The sequence below is a fragment of the Poromitra crassiceps genome, assembly GCF_964638095.1.
Source record: "Poromitra crassiceps genome assembly, chromosome: 18".
In the NCBI taxonomy this organism is placed as follows: domain Eukaryota; kingdom Metazoa; phylum Chordata; class Actinopteri; order Beryciformes; family Melamphaidae; genus Poromitra; species Poromitra crassiceps.
The window spans coordinates 372,812-390,168 of record NC_139636.1 but is presented as its reverse complement, the minus strand read 5'-3'; the positions used below and the strand labels follow the sequence as shown (position 1 = coordinate 390,168).

Genomic DNA, 17,357 nt, shown 5'->3' with positions numbered 1-17,357 from the left:
CTGTGTCAATTAATAGTATGAGTTGTGCCAAACAAACGTTACAAAAACTATACATCACATCGTTATATTTTGACATTCTGAGTGAGAGCAGAAGTAGCGTTTGATGTATAATATTGTAGCGGGCTGGATTTGTGTGCTACTGTATTTGTCTATGTCTGACTGACTGTCTCTGTGTGGTATACTGTTCTGTGCATGTGGGTTACCTGTGGGGTTTTACGGGGTTCTGTAGTTCTGTGTGAAGGCAGCATACAGCCAGTGGGTGGGGTGAGAGAGAGAGGCTCACCTGGGATTGGCTTGGGGAGGGGAGCTGGGGGGAAGAGGGGAACAGCTGTTGGAGCATGAGCCTGGAAGAGACGGCTGTGTGTGGGGAGAGCTAAGAGGCTAGGAGAGAGCTAGCAGGGTTTTGGTGTGATTGTGGGGGTTTGGTTTGGCGTGGGCACGGCCATCAGTGCTCTGCTCCATTGTGGCTAATAAAGAGCATAATTAAGAAGGAAGCCTTAGTGCATTTCCTGACCCGTTACAATATATACATGCCGTGTTAAAGTTGTGTGAACTGTCGCAGTTTTTAAAATGTAAACAGAGTTAGCCGGCTAGAGTCAGACACTCAAGCCAAGATCCATGCTCCCTTTTCACAAGAGCACACATAGCTCTTGTGAATAGCAAGATAGTAGGTAAACAAAAATAGGAAGGGAGCTCCTTGAAGTTTTTCAAATAATAGTATTTAATCCCGAAGTAGTATATTCGTGTCCACAGCAGTGTTACAAACAGAATATATCTTCAAAAGGGTACATGGGCAAACAAAAACGCTACACGCGTTTCAGCCACACAGGGTCTTCATCAGGCTGGAATAGCTGGGTGTCGGCCCACCTGGGTATAAGAGACATACGTGGCACAGTTCAGAGGCAATGACGTGATGTGGGCAGTGCTATGACATCATACTGTAGGTTGGGCCATAGTAAAGCAACATACACTCCAATATAGTAACAACATGAATACGCAAAATGAGGATATATACACGATGCAGCAAAGGCTATATGCAAACAGTCGAAATGGCCTATATAGGCTATAGGAAAATAAGACATAGCCTATAAGCAAAATCCATATAGTGGACTATACGTCCTGTGCGAGAGGGGGAGAGAGAGCAACAGGGGAAAACAAACAGAGCATAGCACAGGACTGGAATGACACGCTATATGAAACATGTTAGGTCCAGCTCCTCATTAAGTCCGTGAGGGCTGACAGTATTGAGAGAGTAAATCCACCGCGCCTCACACTGTAGGAGAGATCTGTCCAAGTCGCCGCCCCTCGGATGCGGTCTAACAGTATCTAGTGCCAAGAACCGGAGGTCAGTGTCAGAGTGGTTATGCTGTAGGAAGAACCGGAGGTCAGTGTCAGAGTGGTTATGTTGTAGGAAGAACCGGAGGTCAGTGTCAGAGTGGTTATGTTGTAGGAAGAACCGGAGGTCAGTGTCAGAGTGGTTATGTTGTAGGAAGAACCGGAGGTCAGTGTCAGAGTGGTTATGTTGTAGGAAGAACCGGAGGTCAGTGTCAGAGTGGTTATGTTGTAGGAAGAACCGGAGGTCAGTGTCAGAGTGGTTATGCTGTAGGAAGCCAGGGTTAACCCTGCTGCAGAGCAGGGCCAGCTAGCCCAGGCTGAAGTCGGGGTTAGCCCACTTTGGAGTGGGCCAGGATTGTGCAAGTGTGAAAGCTTTCTTAGCCTGGGGCTGCAGCTCCTTATCCCCAGGCTAAGAGACTCACTTAACCCCTGGGTAATTGTAGTGTGAAAAGCCCTTTTCAAATGCTGAATTCGTAAGAAAACCTCAATGTCTGTGCTATAATTTACTTATTCAATTCAGTTACAGCTTCAGTTACATGTTCAGAACGTTACTGCTGCGAGGAGACGATGGCTGTACCCGGTCGGCATTTAACGTTAGTTTCAAAAGCACGTCGACAGTGTTTTCTCACTGCCAGTAGCCTAACTACAGTAGGGTTTGACAGATAGCACAGCCAGCGCTCCCGGTCCTCACTGCTTGTTAAAGATTTCCAATAGGCGTTATTCTGATAAACTGGTCACATATATGTTACGTTCTCACCCGACAAATATTAAAACTTTAAAACAGTTTGGGGTTTTTTTTAGCTTGAAAAAAAGCTTTTTGGCAAGTCTAAATGACTGCGTACTGCGTACTCTACTTCCGTGTTTAAAAACCGGAAAGACGATTACGAAATGATGTCATGCAGAAGCGTCCTTGTATGGGCAAAGAATAAGGTGATCACACTGCCACCTGGCGACCTGGCATGTACATTACGGCGTTTTAAAAATTCAACAGCGCTCATGTAAACAGGGAGAAGGTGTGAAGGAAAAGGTGTGAAGGAAACGCTATTGTGTATTTTCTTTCAGAAACTGTCCTCGTGTGAAGGGCCCACAGAGTAACACTGTTGTAACCTGGTCACTGTCTCTGCTGTAGAAGACACAGAGTAACACTGTTGTAACCTGGTCACTGTCTCTGCCCTCTGCTGTAGAAGACACAGAGTAACACTGTTGTAACCTGGTCACTGTCTCTGCCCTCTGCTGTAGAAGCGGCTGACGTTCTCCGAAGACGACTCTCTGTTTGAAGAAGACGAGGAAGAGGGTAAAAGTACACTGCTGAAGGTTGGACTCCTTTCTGAATCCCACTTGCTACACTGGTTGAGTGCTTAGTTAGCATGGACTGATTCCAATGTGCTTCTCTTCATCATTAGCCTGTGTTTCTGTGGAGAGTTTTGTGCTAACGTTCAATCACACTGCAGGCAAACGTTTTCAAATATTCACCTACAGTGTGAATTCACCCTCAGCTCAATAAAACCTCTGCATGTCCTTTTTTTCGCGAGTGGAAGTAATGTGTAATCCCAGATTAAATTTAGATAATCGATATATGGCGTTGGACATGTAGGATCAATGAATAAATATCTCTATAATGATGTAATGATGGTGATGTGATGATGATCGCACTGATGATAATGGAGATTACAGACTAAATGAGATTGTTACACATCAGAAGTAGGAATATGATTCAGCAGGGAGAGGATATAGAATATAAACGACAAACTAGCTAATGGCCTAGAAATCGGTGAAAATAATCAAATATTCTAACAAGAAGCCATAGACTGTAGCCAGGGATGGGCAACTTTGATGATAGAGAGGGCCACAAAAAAATGTCCTCGCTACCAGAGGGCCAGATTTTGCTGAGGGCCAAACGGCGCCAGCTTGGGAAAATGTGGGGCATTTGAAGCCAGGTTTAGAGGAATAACTAATTTTAGTTGTGATGTCATTATTCAGTCTTAACCACCAATATTTGATCCTTTTCTCACCCACTCCTATGTCACCACCTGCTCTCCCTGCAGGGCTTGAAATTCACTTTTTTGACTACCTGCCAATATGGCTGCTAGATTTTAAAGTTACCAGCCAATTAGAATTTCCACTAGCCAAAATGTTTTTCTTGAAATAAACCAGAATATGAGTGGGTTAATTTTTTTTTTGTTCAAAGTTTTTTTATTTGTTTTCTGTATATTATACAAAATACAAAATACAAATTCAAATACACTTGACACTTTTAAACAAAAACCCATCCCACAAGAACCCCTGGCCTATTACACCACATACATACATCACAGTATATCAATACACAAATACACACAAAAGAAAAAGAAAGAAAAGAAAAAACATACAACAACAACAACAAAAACAGATTAATGAAAATAAATATGAGAAAGGGGGGGGGGGTAAATCTATATATTTGAAATGCTTTTAGTGTCCATTTTCTCTACCTGGTCCAGGACTGGCTGCCAGATGGTATAAAAGTCGAGGGCACAACCCCTTGTAGCGTATCTGATTTTTTCTAGGGTTAGATGATACATGAGATCTCTGACCCAGTGATTGAAAGTTGGAGGAAACTTGTCTTTCCATTTAAGGAGTACAAGTCTTCTGGCCAGAAGTGTACCAAACGCTATCATCTTTTTGCTGCATTGGTTGAGGGAGAGATCATGCGGTATCACACCAAAGATTGCAATTATGGCAAGAGGTTCAATGGATATTTCCAGTATATCAGAAAAGAATTTAAATATGGAATGCCAAAAATCTACTAATTTTGGGCAAAGCCAAAACATATGTGATAAAGTGGCTGGGGTTGTTTGACAGCGATCACAATTGGGATCCATGTCTGGTGTAAATTTGGCCAATCTCGCCCTGGACCAATGCAGTCTATGTACAATCTTGAATTGTATGACTTTATGTTTTAAACAAATTGAAGAGGAGAATATTTTTTCTAATATGGACTCCCATACATCCTCAGAAAGATCTGTATCTAATTCTTCCTCCCATTGATTTTTTAAATGTATCAAGGGTTCTAGATTGTGAGAGTTGAGTGAGGTATAGATCCTTCCAATACTCCCTTTGGGGTAAGAGCTAAGCTCCAAAACAGATTCAAGGAGAGAGCTGGGCGGTAATGATGGGTAATGAACCGAACATGAAGATACAAAACTACGAAGCTGTAAATATTTATAGAACTGAAAGTTGGGGATTTTGAATTTTAAACTCAACTGTTCGAATGATGCAAAATTATCATTAATATATAAATCTTTTAATTTGGCTAGTCCGTTCTTGGCCCAGGTATTGAAGGACCCATCTATAATAGATGGCTTAAACATATTATTTCTTGTTATAGGGGCATTTATTGACAAATTATTAAGTGAAAAAGCTCGTCTAAACTGTGCCCAGACTTTCATGGAGTGTTTGACTACTGGGTTCACAGAGTAACTGGATATAGGTTCAGGCAATGGGAATTTGGAACAAAGTAAAGCATGTAAAGAGGCGGGCCCACATGACATGTTTTCCAGCTGCAACCATTTGGGACTGCTCACCTGTGATGGTTTAAGCCAATAAGCCATAGCACGTATATTGGCTGCCCAATAGTAATATTGAAAGTTGGGTAACGATAATCCTCCATCTACACGATGTCGCTGTAAAATGCTCTTACGTATTCGCGGATTCTTCTTATTCCAAATAAATAAAGAAATCAACTTATCTAAAATCATGAGTGGGTTAATTTAAGCATAAGTATCAGTAAGTGGCCCGGGATTCTCAAAGCCTGTGTTGAGGGTCACACGAACAAAAATGCACTTTTGAAGCTAAATAAATCCAAAACCAACAAGTTAATTATTTACATTTTTACTTCAATGTAGAACAGTCATTTCTTACCCATGAGATTACTTTTAGCCTTTTAGTCATAAAGATTATTGAAAGATATTCCAGACTGAAATGTTATAACAGAAGTGGAGTATAGGCCAGAATGACATAGCGGGTATCTTGCATGTTGCATTCAGGTGCAAAGTTATTTTTTTATTTTTAAATTCCAGCGCGGGCCACACAGCCTCCGCATGCGGCCTGCGGGGCGCCAGTTGCCCGCCCCTGCTGTAGACAATGTCACCTTATTATAGGATGATAAGCCCTACTACTGTAATATCTCCTGCTGACATTTTCAACATGGCATCAGAAAGAAAGGATAACTCTCAAGAAGAAGAAATTATAGGACACATTGCCGCATTGGGAATATTGATCCTTGATAAAATAGTTTGTGGACACATTGAGGTGAGGCTGTAAAAAGATTTTCTACTCGTAAAGTCAGACTCATTCTTCAGGGCTGCGGTAATGCAATATCCCACATTGAACCCAACACTTTCGGAATTCAATTAAGTTAACGCGGTTGTTTTGATTCATCAAAACATTCAAAATCCTTACGACTGTACTGTACATCAGCTGAAATGTTCATCTTTCTAGCAAATCTAGGCCAGCGTGGCTGGTAGGTTGATCAAATTCTCCTGCATTTGGCCACTCACTGGCCAGTGCTGTTTTCCAACCCTGCACACCATCTAACTATATAAAGAGACTTGTTAACCCTTTCCTCTGTCTCACTCTGTCATCTCTCCTCTTCCTCCCCAGAGTCCTGGGCAGGCCGGTGCTCCTGCCTCCATAGCGTCCCCTGTCTTCGTGGAGTATCCAGCAGACTGGAGCCTGAAGACACGCCTCCTCTTCACCTCCCCGCTCTCTCTGTCCTGGGCCGAGCAGCCCAGAGCCCAGGAGGAAGCACAGGGGCTCAGCCAGCACTGCAGAGCCCAGCACAGCAGCCTGCCACACAGTCTGCAGGTACAGTACCCACACTGCCCCCTGTGTGCAGAGCCCAGAACAGCAGCCTGCAGCTACAGTACCCACACTGCCCCCTGTGTGCAGAGCCCAGCACAGCAGCCTGCAGCTACAGTACCCACACTGCCCCCTGTGTGCAGAGCCCAGAACAGCAGCCTGCAGCTACAGTACCCACACTGCCCCCTGTGTGCAGAGCCCAGCACAGCAGCCTGCAGCTACAGTACCCACACTGCCCCCTGTGTGCAGAGCCCAGCACAGCAGCCTGCAGCTACAGTACCCACACTGCCCCCTGTGTGCAGAGCCCAGAACAGCAGCCTGCAGCTACAGTACCCACACTGCCCCCTGTGTGCAGAGCCCAGAACAGCAGCCTGCAGCTACAGTACCCACACTGCCCCCTGTGTGCAGAGCCCAGAACAGCAGTCTGCAACTACAGTACCCACACTGCCCCCTGTGTGCAGAGCCCAGAACAGCAGTCTGCAACTACAGTACCCACACTGCCCCCTGTGTGCAGAGCCCAGCACAGCAGCCTGCAGCTACAGTACCCACACTGCCCCCTGTGTGCAGAGCCCAGCACAGCAGTCTGCAACTACAGTACCCACACTGCCCCCTGTGTGCAGAGCCCAGCACAGCAGGCAGCGTATTTAAAGCTACAATTATGCAACTTTCCCTTTGAAAGCAGGGAGTGTATCGTTAGTCCCACTCTCCTCTCCTCTCCTTCATTGTCATGCTTGCTGTGAAAATGCACACTGCAGATGTGAGTTCTGTTTGCAGAATTGACAGTTTCAATAAACAATGAGACATTCACTAAAATAATTAAAGTGTAAAGTGCTAAAGGTGGAGAGGCTCAGCTTTGTGAGCAGGAGCAAAGCATAGAAGCACTCTCCAAATTCTAAAATAGAAGTTTAAAAGTCGGGGATCAGGCTGGACAACTTCAGACTAAGCTGTAGCGTGTTCCAGGCAGAAGGGGAACGCCTTTTTACCTTTCTCAGTACGGACCGAGGGGATGGAGCAGGTGATGAAGTCCTGTGTACGCAGGCTGTAGCTGGACTGTTTGCCAGGTAGATAGTTGGATAAGTAATGAGGCAGCAGGCCTAGGATGGATTTGTAAATGAAAATGTACCAGCAGTGATGGGTTCGGCGGATGGAAAGAGATGGCCAGTTGACTAGTGAGTACAGAACACAGTGGTGAGTAAGGGCCAGTGTTGGGGGTAACTCATTACAAAAGTAACATATTACATGTAATATATTACTTTTAGCAGTAACTCAGTAATATAACTTATTACTTATACGATTTCAGTAATATTATACCAGTTACTTTGTCAAGTAACTCAAGTTACAAATTGAGTTACATTTTTTTTTAAATCAAAGCACATATTTAAAAAAGATACAATCATTTCCTAATCAAACTGGGTGTTTTTATCCAAATAACCACTATAGATGACAATAACAAAGGAAAAGGATCACATTTAGAATTTTGGATTGTTTACACTGATTTCAAGGCGGTTGAAATTATTTTTCAGGATGGTCCGGGGCAGTGATGTCATTCTGCTGCTGCTGTTATTTTGGTGAAAGTAATGCAAAAGTAGTGTAATAAGTAACGAGTTACTCTACACAGACAGTAATATTGTAAAGTAACTTATTACTTTCAAATGAAAGTACCGTAATTTCCGCACTATAAGCCGCACCGGAGTATAAACCGCAGCAGCAAAATTGCCTGTTTGTTACATATATAAGCCGCACCGGACTATAAGCCGCAGGTGTTTTAATGTTGTTGTTTTTTTTTGTTTTTGTTTTTTTTAATTGTGTTTTAATGTTTAATTACCATATGTAAGGGTTCATGCACAGAGGGGATTGTCGGGAAAGAGATGGCTGTTTGAGGAAGCTCCCATTTATTAACATTTGAACAAAACAACATAACACAACACCACCTGTGTTTTTTTTTACAGTGCACACAGTGTCCGCGGTGTGGTGAAAAGAGGGCAAGAGAGGAAATTAAAACAGAAGTGGATTTATAGTTAGAAAGAGTGCTAAAAAAGAGAGAATTCCGTTTTTTTTTTTTTCTTTTTTCGAAAAAATCCATAGATAAGCCGCACCGTTATATAAGCCGCAGGGCCAAAAAACGGGGAAAAAGCCGCGGCTTATAGTCCGAAATTTACGGGTAACTAGTAATATGTAGTATATTACATTTTGAAAGTAACTTGCCCAACACTGGTAAGGGCTTTACAGCCGGTAACAAAATGCAGCGCGTCATGGTAAGCTGCATCCAGGAGATGGAGACAGCTAGCCACCATCATCCAGAAGAGGCAGGAAGGTGGCAGCAACCAAACGTTTACTAGGAACAAATGAGAAGCAGGATTTATTCCCGAAGAAGAAACTTAGCTTCAGTTTTAATTTCATAATTTAATTTCATAATGCCCCCCCTTTCTAATAATAATAATAATAATAATAGATGGGGCTTATATAGCGCTTTTCCGTAGCTCAAAGACGCTTTACAATAGGTTTCACAAAAACTAAACACTGGGGGGGCGGGGGGTGACGTTAGTGAACATATAACGACAGAGATGACACTAAACACTGAGTACTATGTGGGGGGGGGGGGGCGATAGTGGTGAGACAAGACAGTAGACAGAGACAGCACACAAGCAAGGATGGGGGGAGGGAGCAGAGGGACTAAGGGAAGGCGGTGGAAAAGATGGGTTTTGAGGCGGGAGTGGAAGACTGTGAGGGACTCTGAGGTTCTGATTTCTTGGGGAAGGGCGTTCCAGAGTCTGGGAGCTGCCCGAGAGAAAGCTCTTTCTCTCTCCCTTCTCTCTCCCCCCTCTCTTGCTCTCTCGCCCCTTTCTCTCTCCCTCCCCCTCTCTCTAGGCTCTTTCATACACAGATCGCGCAAAAGTTGCCAATTAGGAGTCCCGTAAAGCGAGCCGCCTCGCCACAGAAATTGCTTTCACACGAGCCAAGCAGCACGGCCACATTACCGTGCTGCTCTGTACTTTCAGGTGAAATCCCCTGCTCCCGCATTGAAAGGCGAGCGGAGGGATTTCCAGCTCCTCCTAGCCCAAATTAATATTTTCATAGGTTAGTGTAGCCTAGGCTACTGTATGATGAACGAATTAATTCAACAACAGACTTTCCTCCTTCTCCTAGTCCGCTGAGGAGATCTGTATCGGCATTTTCATTGGCTGTTTGCCGATATCATAACTTAATAAAAAAATGCGCTAATTTGCGGCTGCTGCACCTGGAAGAATCCTCTCCTACAGTAGTTCTGTGTCTGGAGCAATGTCCCGCCCACAGCGCTATCTGATTGGTTACACATCAAGCAATAGCCTATCAGAGCGCTCAGAGAAGAAATCTTGACACCTCACCTCAGTGCTCTCAGCGCAGCCTGCACTAGACAGGGGGACAGTGCGAGGCTGCCTGAAGCGAGAGCAGCGGACTAGTTGGCTGTTGTGACTGTAACAGTCACACTGTGTTAAGGTAAAGCAGCAGATATTGCCATGCCAAAGTTGTAATAAAGTTAATATACATAATAATTACCTACGCTGACATTGCAAAAACACCACGATCTTATGAGCGATTCGTATGAAGCGCTGCCTCGCACAGTGCAAAGTGTGGTGTGTGGAGATAGGTCTGTCTATCAGTCTACTTTTTTTACTTTCACTCGTCACTTTCTTGATACATGAGGTGATTTCCCCTGTAATTTTTTTATGAATGAGCTGACCATTCGCACCTTTTCCGGCTCGCTGCGACAACCTTTCAAGTGGAGGCGGGTTGTCCGCCAATACGGCGATGTGACAACCTTTGGTGCCGGGACAAAAGGCGTACAAGAATTACCCACCAACGCGCGTTCATGCCTTTCACATCGGAGCCGCGAATCCTAATTTCCGTGCATTTTTCGGCTTTCATAGCCGGTGTGAAAGAGCCTTCTGTCTCTCTCCCACCTCTCTACCCCTCTCTCTCTCTCTCTCTCTGTCTCTCCCTACCTTCCCCCCCTCCCTCCAGGAGCCCCGGTGTTGTTCGGAGCTGCGTCGTGCCTTCCAGCAGAGTCTGGTCTACTGGCAGCACCCCTCCTTGCCCTGGCTCTCTCTGTTCCCCAGGATCAATGCCGAGAGGAGCTTCACCGGGAAGAGCGCCCCTTGGGCTCAAGATACAGGACTGCAGCAGAGCCTCATGAACGAGTGGTGAGATGAGGGGGTTCGCCTGGTTTCTGAAGTCAATGCCGGGATGCTTTGGATCGCGGCTGCTGATGGCGTTGTTTTCTGTTGGTCTCTCGTCTCTACAGGTGGCTCAGTCTGTCATCTCTCTACAGCCTCCTGAAGGCCAGACTGTGTCCATATTTCTACCTCTGCTCCTATCAGGTAGGATTGTGTGTGTGTGTGTGTGTGTGTGTGTGTGTGTGTGTGTGTGTGTGTGTGTGTGTGTGTGTGTGTGTGTGTGTGTGTGTGTGTGTGTGTGTGTGTGTGTTTTATGAGAGAGAGATTTAGCATCTTATGTAAGCCAGATCTGATGTTTTCATACCTCAGGTTATCTGCTGGTTCTGAAAAAGTGCGCTTTCACACCAGCATAATTTGGTCCGGACTTTCGGCCTTTTCAATTTGTTCTGAACCAACATCACAGGTGTGAACCCTCCCCCGGACAAAGCCAAACCTTGGTCCGACGGAAAGAGGACATCTTTTGGATGGGTTCTGACTTTCGGACCAATTACAAGGAGGTTGTTCCCAACTACAAAAAGCAAAGCACATGGGAAGAGACCAATTGTTTTATTCAGATATCAGTCCGGTGATTTGCCAAGCAGCACTTATAAAATCACACCGTGCGCCAAACAGATCTTGCGTGTTAGTGCAGGTCGGACCAGACTCAGCAGGTAGTCGAACGTACACCGGGACATGCGAAAATGACGCTTCCATTCCACGTCGTCAAGATTGTTCAGAGCATCTTCCCAAAATAAATTCCCTCCTGGTCTCTCTCGCTTCCAGACGGCTCTAGTCTCACGCTAGCCTAGGTAAACCCAGCCCCCACGTGACCTGCTCTCTCAGTTCCCAGTCACTAGCATAGTGACTGAGAACAGGTCTGAGAGCAGGTCACGTGGGGGATGGGTTTACCCAGGCTAGTCTCACGCAGCAGCGCAGAGGTACTTAACACTGTCATCATCTGTCCCCGGTTTAGTCTATCTTCATATTCTGCACGATGTTTAGCGAAGAAGACTGCGAACATGAATCTGTTTCTGTTCGCACGTATATCCCTTTCCATCTTCGCCTTAATTTGTCTGCGTCGCTGTCTACGTTTGAGGAAAAAGCGCGTCAGCAATATTATCAAAAGAGTGGACGCCGGGCTCCATGTTTGTTTGTTTCTTCTGACTGCCTTGCAGCACAGTTTATACGTCATGACCCCAGGCCACTCTCCTCCGCCCCCCCGCCCGCTCCGCAGTGCCGCCCCGCCCCCCAACATACAGGCTATTTGACGACTATATTCACACATGCGTGCGCTCAGGTGTGAAGGGAAATTCCGGGAAATGGCCGATATTGATTTACAGGTAATTTTCCTGTACGCATGTGTGAAAACGGCTTTAGTGTGTTGAATGTAAGCCGAAGTGAAAAGTCTCCCCTAACAATGAATAAAAAACCCTTTCTTGTTCTATCAGGCTTGTGTTGTAGCCGACAAGGACGGCGACATTAAACTGTCAGATTTTTGAATGGAGTTTGGCGTAGAATGATCTCAATGCAAGTGAGAATGCAACATGTCGTCAGCACTACTAGCTTGTAGGGGTGGGGGGGGAAATCAATACACCATAGTATCTGTGTTGACTGTTCTCACCTGCTTAACGACCCTATGGCCAGATCAGTTGGAGCTTAAAGGGAGCGCAGAACTGAAGACAAATATTCAAATATCGAACGTGTTTCGCGTCCGAATCGCACGGAAACAGGGCACCGCACTCCGTCGGGTCACCATCAGCGCACCCCCCGAGTTTCAAGTCGATCCAACCAACGGTTCTGTTTTTCTTTTTTCTTTTTTGCAAAAGCTTCATAGTTCAACGAAAATATTTGATGCTTTAAATCTAAAATGGTTCATGGATTACATTCTAATCTAACACACCTATCAATTTAAAAGTCAAGCACGTTACCGTGGAAACAATTAAGCTTAGCCCAAAATCACAAATCAGAATGAGGGGGTCCCCGGTATATTTTCTATCTTGTAAGGGCTCCTTGGCTGAAAAACATTTGAGAACCTCTGATTTAGAATCCTCTCTGGCTGCTCTGTGTGTGTAGGTGTGATGTGATGGAGCGCGGGCGCACCAACACGCTCGCTCCGCACCCGGAGGCGGGTGCACTCGCCTTAAGCGTCTGGCATACTCTTCGCGCACGTGCTGGAGGCGGGGCTCCGCGGAGGACGCGTGCACTCTGCGCGGGCCAAAACAGAACATAGTCAGTGCGCAGCTCGCTCCGAAACGCCAGGGGGCGGTACGAACAAAATCTCGCGGAGAAGCGTTGAAGGAGGATGAGGAAGCAAGGTGCCTGTGGTAGTTTATCAGCGGAGATCTGCTTTGATTGAGTCCTTACCGTCCTCATCGTCGTAAAGTCGCCTTCGAAGCATGACGTTCGATTATAACAAACTAGTTGTGTGGCTTAGCCTTCCCAAATCTGTAAAGTAATTAAATTACCTTTTGAGACTAGTAACTGTAACTAATTACTCATTTTCAGTAACTTGCCCAACACTGCACATAACTAACTGGAGCTGTGCTTCTCTAAATCAAACTGAATGATATAGACAGTGGACTTGTGTTGTGATGTTGTGTTGGAGACATCGTGAAGCTACAGGAAGTCACTGTGGTTTCTGCCAGCAGCTTCCTGTCATCACAGGTGGGCCTATCAGAGAAAAAGACATATGAAGCTGATGAGGAGATAAGAGATGGGGCGTAAACAACACATACATATAGACTGACAGAGACATGGACAAACAGTGGACTGACAGAGACTTTAACAAACAGTGGACTGACAGAGACATGGACAAACAGTGGACTGACAGAGACATGAACAAACAGTGGACTGGACAGAGACATGAACAAACAGTGGACTGACAGATACATGGACAAACAGTGGACTGACAGAGACATGAACAAACAGTGGACTGACAGAGACATGGACAAACAGTGGACTGATAGAGACATGGACAAACAGTGGACTGGACAGAGACATGGACAAACAGTGGACTGACAGAGACATGGACAAACAGTGGACTGACAGAGACATGAACAAACAGTGGACTGATAGAGACATGGACAAACAGTGGACTGACAGAGACATGGACAAACAGTGGACTGACAGAGACATGGACAAACAGTGGACTGACAGAGACATGAACAAACAGTGGACTGACAGAGACTTGAACAAACAGTGGACTGACAGAGACATGGACAAACAGTGGACTGACAGAGACATGAACAAACAGTGGACTGACAGAGACTTGAACAAACAGTGGACTGACAGAGACATGGACAAACAGTGGACTGACAGAGACATGGACAAACAGTGGACTGACAGAGACATGGACAAACAGTGGACTGTCAGAGACATGGACAAACAGTGGACTGACAGAGACATGAACAAACAGTGGACTGACAGAGACATGAACAAACAGTGGACTGACAGAGACATGGACAAACAGTGGACTGACAGTGACATGGACAAACAGTGGACTGACAGAGACATGGACAAACAGTGGACTGACAGAGACATGAACAATGAGACAATGACATGGGAAAATACATAATTTCATCTTGATAGTATTATGATGATCTTTTCTCCTCAGGACTCCAGGCTGAAGAAAGACACAAGTCAACAGGTAAATAGAGAAAAGACAGAGAAGCAGCTTGTCTGATTTGAGTTGATTTTTATGCCTCCGCCGGCGATAGCCAGGCCGGAGGCATTATGGATCCGGGTTGTCCGTCCGTACGTACGTACGTACGGCTGTCCGTACGTCCGTACGATGTTTGTTAACGCGATATCTGAGGAACGGCTGGACGGAATTTCATCAGATTCGCCTTAAACATTCACTTAGGCTCAAGGATGATCTGATTAGATTTTGGTGGTCAAAGGTCAAAGGTCAAGGTCACTGTGACCTCTCGAACGCCATTTTCAAGCTTGTTAACGCGATATCTGAGGAACGCTTGGACGGAATTTCATCAGATTCGCCTTAAACATTCACTTAGGCTCAAGGATGATCTGATTAGATTTTGGTGGTCAAAGGTCAAAGGTCAAGGTCACTGTGACCTCTCGAACGCCATTTTCAAGCTTGTTAACGCGATATCTGAGGAACGCTTGGACGGAATTTCATCAGATTCGCCTTAAACATTCACTTAGGCTCAAGGATGATCTGATTAGATTTTGGTGGTCAAAGGTCAAAGGTCAAGGTCACTGACCTCTCGAACGCCATTTTCAAGCTTGTTAACGCGATATCTGAGGAACGCCTGGACGGAATTTCATCAGATTCGCCTTAAACATTCACTTAGGCTCAAGGATGATCTGATTAGATTTTGGTGGTCAAAGGTCAAAGGTCAAGGTCACTGTGACCTCTCGAACTCCATTTTCAAGCTTGTTAACGCGATATCTCAGGAATGCCTTGACGGAATTTAATCAAACTTGTCTCAAACATCGACTTGGACTCAAGGATGAACTGATTAGATTTTGGTGGTCAAAGGTCAAGGTCACTGTGACCTCTTGAACGCCATTTTCAAGCTTGTTAACGCGATATCTCAGGAATGCCTTGACGGAATTTAATCAAACTTGTCTCAAACATCGACTTGGACTCAAGGATGAACTGATTACATTTTGGTGGTCAAAAGTCCAAGGTCAAGGTCACTATGACCTCTCAAACGCCATTTCCAGCTTGTTAACGCGATATCTCACGAATGCCTTGACGGAATTTCATTAAATTTGCCTCAAACATCGCCTTAGACTCAAGGATGATCTGATTAGATTTTGGTGGTCAAAGGTCAAAGGTCAAGGTGAGCTCTCGAGCGCCATTTTCAAGCTTGTTAACGCGATATCTCAGGAATGCCTTGACGGAATTTAATCAAACTTGTCTCAAACATCGACTTGGACTCAAGGATGAACTGATTACATTTTGGTGGTCAAAGTTCAAGGTCACTGTGACCTCTCACACACCCAATTTCCAAGCTCTGTAACGCAACATCACCGGAGCGCCTTGACGGAATCTCTTCCAATTTGCCTCAAATGGCGATTTGGACTCCAGAATGAACTCATGGCGGAGGCATAAGTCCGCGTTGCGGTCGTTCTAGTTTTGCTGGCAGACCATTCTTTCTGTGTTAATTGGTTTATTCATGGTAACACTCGACACTCAGTCAGCATCAAGTTGCATGTAAACAGCTTAACCTGAATAAGATCTGGTGTATGGCCGTTATCCAATAGTCGGGTTACTCTGCGTGTAAATGTAGCCACTGTTTTTGCCAGTCGAAGCTCCACAGTTAGGGTGCTCCAAAGCATAGCTGCTTTGGGGAGTCAGTGGTGGTGGTGATAGGGATGGGGATCAAGACCTGGTGTCGATAAGGATCGATCAATAATTTCTCAAACCCCAAAAATCAGTCCTGTCTGAGCTTATCGATAGTGCTAGCGAGACTAGCGGGTCCTATAACGTAACATGTCTCAAGAGAGGAGAGTCATCTCATTTAAATCAAGTCACTGGTGCACAAACATACAGTACATCAATTGTCATATATATATATATATATATATATATATATATATATATATATATATATATATATATATATATATATATATAGTCCTTCCCCAGGGTTACAAACGATCTGGTCTCAGTAGAACACAGTGACAACATACCATTTCCCTCAGAGACAGGACAGACCTGGTGGGAAATGACACAAAGTTAAAGTTTTATACATTGTGACTCTGGCAAAATATTTCAAACTAAGTACCCCCACAAAGATGAGGAGTTTGTTGGTGTTGTGTCAGGATATGAGTGCAAACATTTGAATCGAAGGATGAATTATATACTTGTACTGTATGTATTAACCTCAAACAAGTAAAGATTAGACCGCCTTTATTCATTGGCGTTGTATCTTTCGCAGACGGTAGGAAGAAGTACAAGGTTCAGTTTGAAGACATAGAGGAAGGGCACAAGCCGAAGAAACGGGTCTCCGGAAACCATCTTGCCAACGACAAGACCCCGGCGGTGGACCGGCTGTGCATCGGTGCTCGTGTGGCGGCCAAGTACAAAGACCAGGCCCATTTCTGCCCCGGTGTCCTGGGAGAACTCCCCAATAGAAAGAACAAAATGAGGTGTGTGTGTGTATTTATGTGTTTCAGACAGTGAGCATGCTTATCTCTAGGTGTGTGTGTGTGTGTGTGTGTGTGTGTGTGTGTGTGTGTGTGTGTGTGTGTGTGTTTAATTAATGCATCACAATTTCTCAGATAAAATGCAGTTAGATTGATTCAGTAAAGATATGGTTTGATGCCAAATTTATTTTCTAGGTTCCTGGTGTTCTATGACGATAACGCCCCCTTCTACGTTTCCTTGCCTAGTCTTCGCCTGGTGTTGCGACCACGTAAGTTAGTCTGCAGAATACACACTTTCGACACATCGACTGTTCTTGCTCTTCCTCCTCTGCTTCATCCATTCATCTGCCCTGAAACTGACACTCATCTGCATCCTAAGTCTACAGAAAAGACTCCATATCAACCACAATTATGACACAAGTCAGGGTGGACCAAGGCAGCAGGATTCATACAGAAGTTGAGTGACTATGGCAAAATATGAGGACAGATTTTGTAACATTTTCATAGAACATTTTAGCGTGTCCGCTGCCTCCACAGAGGTTTAAGAGGAATCCGTTTTCAATGTGCCCTACTGTACCTTGGGGATCCACTGTTGCCACCAACACCTCCAGTAATCTGTATTAATATCTCAAGTACACATAATGAAATAATATTACCTATGTCTAACCTTTGCGTTTTCACAGTATTCTGTTTTACAGTCAAGTCAATGGGGAACACACAATGGTGGGATTTCTTCTAAAGGTGACGAGAGTGCTAAGTGTCTAAGCCAGGGGTTTTTCAAAGTGTGTGCAGAGTGAGCCTCCCTGCAGCTCCTCTCTCTTTCTCTCCTCGCCTGCTCGTACGCCCCGGACAATAATATTCATGTATAGAGCCGGT

At 44.9% G+C, this 17,357-nt stretch overlaps 1 protein-coding gene and 1 long non-coding RNA gene across 2 annotated transcripts; both read left to right on the top strand.

Moving 5' to 3' along the window:
• Nucleotides 1–338: 338 nt before the first annotated feature.
• Nucleotides 339–11,863, top strand: LOC310792435 (protein downstream neighbor of son homolog; the record flags this gene model as incomplete). The annotated part of the gene is made up of 6 exons (XM_083654127.1): nucleotides 339–359; nucleotides 2,575–2,649; nucleotides 5,974–6,177; nucleotides 10,174–10,352; nucleotides 10,454–10,529; nucleotides 11,813–11,863. 6 exons carry the CDS (start codon nucleotides 339–341, stop codon nucleotides 11,861–11,863), a joined length of 606 nt encoding a protein of 201 aa, XP_083510253.1.
• Nucleotides 11,864–13,917: 2,054 nt separating this feature from the next.
• On the top strand, nucleotides 13,918–16,747 carry LOC310792903. The gene is made up of 3 exons (XR_014553505.1): nucleotides 13,918–14,010; nucleotides 16,274–16,484; nucleotides 16,677–16,747. It is a non-coding gene; the product is annotated as an uncharacterized lncRNA (long non-coding RNA).
• The last annotated feature ends 610 nt before the right edge of the window (nucleotides 16,748–17,357 follow it).